The sequence below is a fragment of the Scomber scombrus genome, chromosome 5, assembly GCF_963691925.1.
Source record: "Scomber scombrus chromosome 5, fScoSco1.1, whole genome shotgun sequence".
In the NCBI taxonomy this organism is placed as follows: Eukaryota; Metazoa; Chordata; class Actinopteri; order Scombriformes; family Scombridae; genus Scomber; species Scomber scombrus.
Genome location: NC_084974.1, coordinates 31,844,508 through 31,853,279, shown reverse-complemented (window position 1 = coordinate 31,853,279; position 8,772 = coordinate 31,844,508). Strand labels below are relative to the sequence as shown.

Sequence of the window (8,772 nt, the reverse complement as noted above, 5' to 3'; positions counted from 1 at the left end):
AGGAAGGAAAGGAGGGAGGAAGGAAGGAAGAAGGAAGGGAGGAAGGGAGGAAAGGAGGAAAGGGAGGAAGGAGAGGAAAGGAGGGAAGGAGGGAGGAGGAGGGAGGAAGGAAAGGAGGGAGGAAGGAAGGAAGAAAGGAAGGGAGGAAAGGAGGAAGGAAGGAAAGGAGGAAAGGAGGGAGGAGGGAGGGAAGAAGGAAGGAAGACAAGGAAAGGAAAGTAGTAAGGAAGGAGGAAAGAAGGAAAGAGGGAGGGAGGAGGGAGGGAGGAGGAGGGAGGGAGGAAAGGAAGGAAGGATGGAGGAAATAAGGAAGGAAGGAAAGTAGGAAGGAGGGAGAGAAAGAAGGAAAGAGGGAGGAGGGAGGGAGGGAGGGGAGGGAGGGAGGGAGGAAGGAAGGAAGGAAGACAGGAAGGAAAGTAGTAAGGAGGGAGGAAAGAAGGAATGAAAGGAGGGAGGGAGGGAGGGAGGGAGGGAGGGAGGAAAGGAAGGAAGGATGGAGGAAATAAGGAAGGAAGGAAAGTAGGAAGGAGGTGAGGAAAGAAGGAAAGAGGGAGGGAGGTAGGGAGGGAGGGAGGGAGGGAGGGAGGGAGGGAGAAAGGAAAAGAGGAAGGAAGGAAGGAAGGAAAGAAGGACAGAGGAAAGAAGGAAGGGGAGGGAAGGTAAGGGGGTGAGGAAACAAGAAAGGGAGGGAGAGGAAGGAAGGAAAGGACGAAAGAAAGGAAGGAAGAAAGGAAGGAAGGACAACAGGAGGGTTAATCTCATTATATACAAACTTTGGTGAGATGACAGCAAAGCTCCTCGTATTCTACCTGTATATAACCTGAGTTGCCCACAGTGTTACCTGATTCACAGAACTATACCAATATACCCTCCTGTTGTCCTCGAGTCAAGGAAGGGAGGGAGAAAGAAGCAAAGAAAGGAGGAAGGAAGGGAGGAAAGGAGGGAGGAAGGAAGAAGGAAGGAAAGGAGGAAGAAGGAAAGAAAGGAGGAAGGAAGGGAGGAAATGAGGAAGGGAGGAAGAAGGAAATAAAGGTGGGAGGAAGGAAAGGGAGGACGGAAGACAGAAGGAAAGGAGGGAGGGAGGTAGAAGGAAGAAAGGAGGGAGGGAGGGAGGTAGGGGGAGAGGAAAGAAAGAGAAGGAGGAGGGAGGAAAGAAGGAAGGGAGGAAAGAGAGAGGAAGGAAAGAAAGAGAGAAGGACAGACGGGAGGAAGGAAGACGGAAGGAAAGGAGGGAAGAAGGAAGGAAAGGAGGAAGAAAGGAGGAAGGAAGGGAGGAAATGAGGAAGGGAGGAAGAAGGAAGGAAAGGAGGAGGAAGGAAAGGATGAAGGAAAGAAAGGTGGGAGGAAGGAAAGGAGGACAGAAGGACAGAAGGAAAGGAGGGAGGGTGGTAGAAGGAAGGAAAGGAGGGAGAGGGGAAGGTAGGGGGGAGAAAGAAGAGAAGGAAGGAAGGGAGGAAGAAGGAACGAGTCAAAACAGACGGGGTTAATTTGACCCGGGAGGACGACTGGAAGGTTAAACTAGAGATGAATGTGCTTAAAAAGAAGGAAATAATTAAAGTTACAAGCAGAAGAAACATTTAAACATCTTTTTTCTCCAACCCTCATTAACTCCACACACAGCTAAACACTGACTGTTAAATGCTGTTTTTAGTACATTATTGTAATGCATCATCTTTTCTTGCACAGTAACACTTCATCTATGTGTCTTTTGCATGTAAAGTATTAACAAAAAAACACCAAACACACAAAAGGCTCTCAGGAAGTATGTGGTTTTAAAAAAAAAATAGAGGAAGTGGTCAGTAGGGCCGGGCAGCAGCTCAATGAGTGAAAGAACCAGAGGTGTTGTGTGTGTGTGTGTGTGTGTGTGTGTGGTGTGTGTGTGTGTGTGTGTGTGCCTGTGTGTGTGTGTGTGTGTGTGTGTGTGTCGTGTGTGTGTGTGTGTGTGTGTGTGTGTGTGTGTGTGTGGAGCTCTGACCTCACATGACACTCCTGTATGTTACAAAGACACATATGATCAACCACATTTTACTTCCTCGTGAAGTAATTACACCAACCCCCTTTATTTCTCTCTAAAGTGAAAACACCAACCAGCCAGTCCTCTCATTTACTGATGTGACTTCAACACTGATGACACAAAGATCAAAACACACAAACACACACACCACAAACACACACGCACACACACACACACACACAGTGGGCATCATGAGACAAGATTCACTTAAAAATTAATATGTTTTCAGAGAAAGACAAAGAAACTGAGATATACTTTTATGTAATGGGTCAGTGATGTTTTCGTGTTAATGTGGTTATAGGGCGGCACTCACACTAGGGCCAGTGCACGGATGTCCCCCCCTCCCCTGTCACCCGCTGGCTCAGCATTCACATTACCTCAAGACAGTTTACTCTCATAAAACATGCACAGGTGTGTTTTCTCGTGCTGTGCTCCGGTAAACACACAACACAGCCGATCAGTTAACACAACGCACTAGATTAAAAGTGCAAGCTTGTTATTCTGAGTCTGCCTGTGTAGTATGCAGTACTACATACTGGTGTAAAAAAGACTCTAGTAAAAGCAGACGTCCTGATTCAACTCTTTACTCCAGTAAAAGTAAAACTTAGTTTAATGACTAGAAGTCGCCCAATGACTTACTTATATTATTATAAGTTATTATATTAATGCAGATTTGGTAAAATATTACTTTTATGAGTCACAGTCACAGATAATAAACTTAGCTTATTCATAATTGTGTTAGCAGCGGGAGCAGCAGATGTAATGAAGATCCACGCAGCAGCTGGATGCTAACTAATATTAGCCTTTAGTCTTTTCATTATAATGTCGATGGACATAATTGAGTTACTTTTGCCTTAATAATGATAAAATAATACACATATAATGGTTGGATTGGGAACCCATATATGCATAATGTCTCACGTTGCATTTAGTGTTGCTTGTGAAATGAACAGGGCTCAGCTAGTGTTGCCTTTAAAAATCATCGATTTCCCGGGAGTTCAAATGTCTTATTTTCGGGTAAAATATGAATCCCTAGTGCGCTGCGTGACCAAGTGCACCGTGCCTAAGCACACCTGTTCTACCGTACCGGACCAGGGAAGTGTACCGTACTCAAGCTCGGTTACACTTGCACTCACACTAGACTAATAATCCAGATTATAGGAGGCAAACGTTCTTGGGCACGGTACGATTGCCTTCCTTCTTCTTTCCTTCCTTCTTCCCTCATTTCTTTAATTTTTCCTCTGTTCTTCCCCTCCTTCCCTCTTTCTTTGGTCCCTCCTCTTTCCATACTTCTTTTCCTCATTTCCTTCATCCTTCCTTGCTTCACTCTTTCCATCCTTCCTTCCTCCCTCCCTCCTTACTCCTTTCCTTCCTTCGTTCCTTCGTTCCTTCGTTCCTTCCTCCCTTCCTCCCTTCCTTCTCTCCCTACCTTCTTCCTCCTTTCCTTCCTTCCCTCCTTCCCTTCCGTCCTTCCTTCCTTCCTTCCTCCTTTATTTCCTCCTTTCCTTCCTCCCTGCCCTTCTATCCTTAATTCCTGCCTCTTTTCATCCTTACTTCTTTCCTTCGTTTCTTTCTTTCTTTCTTCTTCTTTCTTTCTTTCTTCTTTCTTTCTTTCTTTCTCTTTCTTTCTTTCCTTCTTTCTAGGAGGATAAAATATTTAATAATTATCATTCTTTTGTGGTTACACCCATTTGACATTTTCAGGAGCATTCAGATCTTACTTTTGGTAAAAAATTGTGCAAATGTCATTTCAAATGATATAATAATAATTTATTCTGTTTGAATTTTTTTTTTTTTTTACAAAGTTACAAAGACAAAATAATGTAAAATGTTTTCTTAATTACTTTTGTAACATATGATTCGATATTGATGTTAACTGTCATGCAGGCTCAGGATGAACTTCTACTTTTGTGCAACAAGGGTGGATGATAAAGGTGTTTAAAGGGTTTAAATGGAACTCAGAATAATAAAATAAGTGTGGGAGGAAATATTTATGGTCATTCTCTGGTTATATTGTAGAGTGGAAGCAGTGGGTTGTGAGTTCATCATCTCTCCATCTGCGAGGTTTTTCTCAGAAGTTGCAGTTCCTGATACAGCTCACTATTCTTGTGGTAACATGTCAGATGGAGATATGCTGGCAATGATGCGTGAAGAATAAACCTTATTAGGAGGTAGTGATGGCAAAGGTGTGGATCTTTACTGTAACTCTGATCTCCTCGATTGAGCTTCATTCAATGTTCCTGTTTTTTATTTAAATTACCAGCTGACAGGATTTCCTTTAACACTCTGCAGCCTACTGACAACCGTCAGTCAGAGGCTGCTGAAATTACACAGGACGTGACTTATATCACTCTTAATAAGATTTGAAGTAGCTTTGATGACTGCTGTGTGGGTGTTGATTGATGATTGTTGATATGAGTCAGACTATTTATTGCCTGTTGGTATGTTTGTTTGTCACAGATGCCTTTATTTTAACATTAGACAGATAGGAAACAGAGGGGGGTGTGATATGCAGCAAAGGACCTCCGGCTGGGATTCGAACCAGGGTCGGCTGCATATGTGGCATGCGCTCTAACCACTTGACTACATGCATGCATTAGTATGTATATTTACATATCAACCACATATGGTTGGCGGATCATGTTCTGCTGTCTAGGAGCCGACTTTCTGCTTACTGTAGAATGACGACACATTGAGTAAAAATACTTGGCAGGGCCCCAACTGCTTAAGATCATTATTCTGTCTGTGATACCTCTTGGGAAATACCTGACATGCCAGTAATTCACTAATAAAGACCACGCCAACTGAGATATGAGTTTAAGTATTTATTGTGTGAATTAGAAAAAGGGTTGAGGGATAGGGAAGGAGGGATGGGGGTTGAGGGTAGATGGGTAGGGATGAGGGGATGAGGGTCGAAAGGGATGAAGGTTGAAAAGTCGAAGAGGTGGGATGAGGGGTGAGGGTCGATTGGATGTAGGTTTAGGGTCGAGGGGTCGTATGGTAGGGTAGGGAGAAGTGAGGGTCGTGGGGATGGGGGAAGGGATGGGATGTAGGAGAGGGGGAGGAGAAAAGAAAAGAGGTTTCGGATGTAGTGTGGGTGAAATAGTTTAAGTATCAAGGACTCTGGTCAAATCTTTGTCGTTTGTCTCATGAATGTAGACGGTTGATCCGAGCGCGTAATAAAAACGTGCATTAAGAAAGAACTCCTGATTCGCCTCATCTTTGCATCTTCAACGTCATCACAGTAACATCAACTCTCAACTGCCCTTTATTTAGTGTTACTCGATTACGATGCCTTTTACTAAAAAAATCAGAAAACCAATAAACCACAATACAAGTTAATGTGTGTTTCAGTGATAATTGAGCACATGAGAGCTGGTGGAAATGGTGCACTTCATTTTATCAATGCATCAACTTTTAAGCTACATTTTGACTTTTTTCTGATCGGGCAGGCCATTACTTTCAATCACCCCCCTCCAGGTTTCTCCATCATTGCCCAGGTGGATGTTAAAGTCCCCCAGCAGAACTTTGGACTCACTGGGCCGCGCTCCCTACAAGGCTCCATCCAGAGAGTCCAAGAAGGACTCTGAGCTGTTGTTCGGTGCATACACACAGACACCAGTCAGAGTCTTCCTTCCAGCAAGGAGGCGACCCTCTCATGAGTATCCCCACACCCACCCAGTGCCTTTCCCAATGGGCAACTCCAAAAAAGAGTCCAGTCCCTCTCCTGGAGTTTGGTTCCAGACCTGGTTGTGGCTGTGCATGGAGGTCAGCCCAAATATCCCACACCAGTTCCAGCTGCACACTGACTTTGCACACTGATTTTTGCACTTTTGCATTTGTACTTTTGCACACAGCTGCCAACTCTTCTTCTTACTTCTGTTTTTTTTTTCTTGTTATTTATGTGTACGAGTATGTTGTGGTGCAAACTGTCAAATGAATTGCCCTTCAAGGGATTAATAAAATTGTCTTGAATCTTGAATCTTGAATCTTGAACATCCCTGGAGCTGACCTATGATGCCTTTGATCAGCATGACAAGGCCCACACCTTTAACCAACACCCAATCGACATCACACCCAACCCCAGACTGAATCCCTGCAGGTGGTGAGCACACAGGGCGGCGACCTAGTTCCTTTTTCTAAGGCTCCACGTTCCTTTTTCTTTAAACTTCCAGCGTTTCCACTCACACTGGTAACCCACCTTGTAGCTAAGAATCTTACAATCTCTACAAGCCAATATTAAAAAGGCCTACCTGTTGGCGGCGATGTAGCCCATGAACAGGATGCTGGCATACATGTTGAGATAGAACGCCGAGGCCCCAAAGGTGCAGTAAACTCTGCGGACAGAGACGGCGTTGCTGGCGTAGTTGGAGATGCGGATGGGGAGGCAGAGAGTGAGCAGGAAGTCGGCGGCCGCCAGGTTCTTCAGGTAGATGGTCACGCTGCTGGACATCTGCTGCTGAGCTTGGCAGAAGTAAACCTTCAGGGTGAAGCCGTTGAGGATCAAACCCACCTGCACAGATACTTCTGTTAATACATTGTGTAACTGCATAATTCAGACATTACACTAGTCTATTTTACCCATTGTAGGTCTGCTCAACCACTTGGTAGAGGTCACTTTGTGTCATGATATCTGGTCAAAAACTAAAACCTATTTAACCTATTTAACTTTTTTACCACTTGTATGAGGTATGTAATGCACATACATACCATCAGATTGTGTTATGGTTGCTATAGATACAGGTTGTGCTATGGTTGCTATAGATACAGATTGTTCTATGGTTGCTATAGATACAGGTTGTTCTATGGTTGCTATAGATACAGGTTGTGTTATGGTTGCTATAGATACAGGTTGTTCTATGGTTGCTATAGATACAGGTTGTTCTATGGTTGCTATAGATACAGGTTGTGCTTTAGTGTATAAACGAAGAATAACACAAATCACTGCTGGAGACATTTTGGCATATTGTAATATCATTATATGGCATAAGAGTCGTCTTTTCCTGGTTTTAAAGGCGGTGTTACAGTAAAATATGTAATTTTCTGAACTAACCAGACTGTTCTAGCTGTTACCCACTTTGTCATTATATCCACATTACTGATGATTATTTATCAAAAATCGCATTGTGTAGATATTTTGTGAAAGCTTCAACAGTCATCCCTACAATATCAAGGTATTAGGTCAAAAATATTGTGATATTTGATTTTATCCATATCGCCCAGCCCTATCTTGTACACAAACAGAAAGTTTTGAACGAATTAAGTCTGAATGAGGTTTGTTTCATGTTGTCATGGCCTCAAAGAGGAAGGACAAGCAAAAAAAATAGCACTTTCTTGGTTTGACGTACAAAGAGTTTTATCAGAAATAACATCACTTAAAGTACATCTACCATCGATAATAATCTAACACGATAATGTGCCAACACACTGTGACAATGTTTCCTCTGAGAAAGAGAAGTGAATATCTAGGACTCACCAGAAAAACTAGACTGTAAACCAGCATGAAGAAGATGTGAGTTGAGGTGTCGACCTGACCGCACTCGGCCGTCTGGTTGGTAACTGGTGACGGGCTGGAGGACGGGGTGACCCTAACTCCTCCGAGGACCTCCATGTTTGTAGATGTTCTAAGAGAGATGAATCCTGTCAAATTATCTATTAAATATTAGACGACTGTTTAAATAATCAACAGACTGTAGGGGAGAACGGGGTTGGTTGTCACACGGGTTGGTTGTCACATTCATCAGATCTCGGGCCCTAGACGGCGCTGTTAAAAAGTTTTGGTACTGAACGTTTCAGAGTTTAGGTGAGATGTTACTTCAGAGATCATTTCTGGAGTAAACTGCTTAACATTGAGGTGAGAGGACGTTTAGTGTTTTTCATGTGAAGATGTAAATATCCAACTCTTCAGTGTTTCTCTTCTTTTACACAATGAGTTTCATAATAAAACAATTATTACCATTAAAAAGTATGAAGAGAGAGCGATAGTTAGGGAGGTTTTTGTCTTAGCTACGCCAAAACATGTGGTTGGTAGCTTTGCTGGTGGTAAAAAATCCCAGTTGGGGAAGTTTGTCACATTCTCTTCGGGGTTGGTTGTCACATGTTGGTATTTATACATATATAGTGTGATATATCTAGTTCTTTCTTTCTTTTAAGACAACAAAATGAGCAGGAACTTTGTCAGGAAGACAAACAAAGAGTCAGACTCCTCCAGACGTGAAGCTCAGAGCAGTCAGAGAGGTGAAAATGAACAATATTGTCATATAAGGACAAAAAAGGCACTTATAGGAATGATTTTTCCTGTTTATGTTCTCTTGGTGCAGGAGATGTGTTAGGTTGTTGTATTTCAATTAAACTAAACATTTTAAATATTTTTTTATGACTGTATACATTTTTTATTTTTCCCCATTAAAATAACACAGGGACAACCAACCTCCATGATGTCTTACTACCAACCTCATGGGAATGGTTGTCACAAGTGCATAAGACATATTAGACGGTTCATATCTTTAGAACAGAATCAGCTGAAGGACAGTAAGACCTCTCTATTCCTACCTGACACTTTAGGCTTTCATTACAAATTAAAAGGGAATTTATTCAGTTTATGGTTTATGAGGAATTCAAAGGAAAGTAAAAAGTGTGACTTCCAACCCCGTTCTCCAGTACAGGAAGTGCTGAAAGTCCAGAGGGAAGTAAAAAAATAACCACAGAGCAGCAAAGACACTTAAATACACTCCAGTTAACCAAAAACGGTCAGCCAC

General features: G+C 42.7%; 1 protein-coding gene across 1 annotated transcript in view; it reads right to left on the bottom strand.

The window, feature by feature from the left end:
• LOC133981055 (P2Y purinoceptor 14-like) overlaps positions 1 to 7,625 on the bottom strand; it is a 15,078-nt gene extending 7,453 nt beyond the window's left edge. Inside the window, 2 exon segments of the mRNA XM_062419942.1 lie at positions 6,268 to 6,527; positions 7,491 to 7,625. Of these exon segments, the coding sequence (XP_062275926.1) occupies positions 6,268 to 6,527; positions 7,491 to 7,625 (395 nt within the window).
• Between the last annotated feature and the right edge of the window lie 1,147 nt (positions 7,626 to 8,772).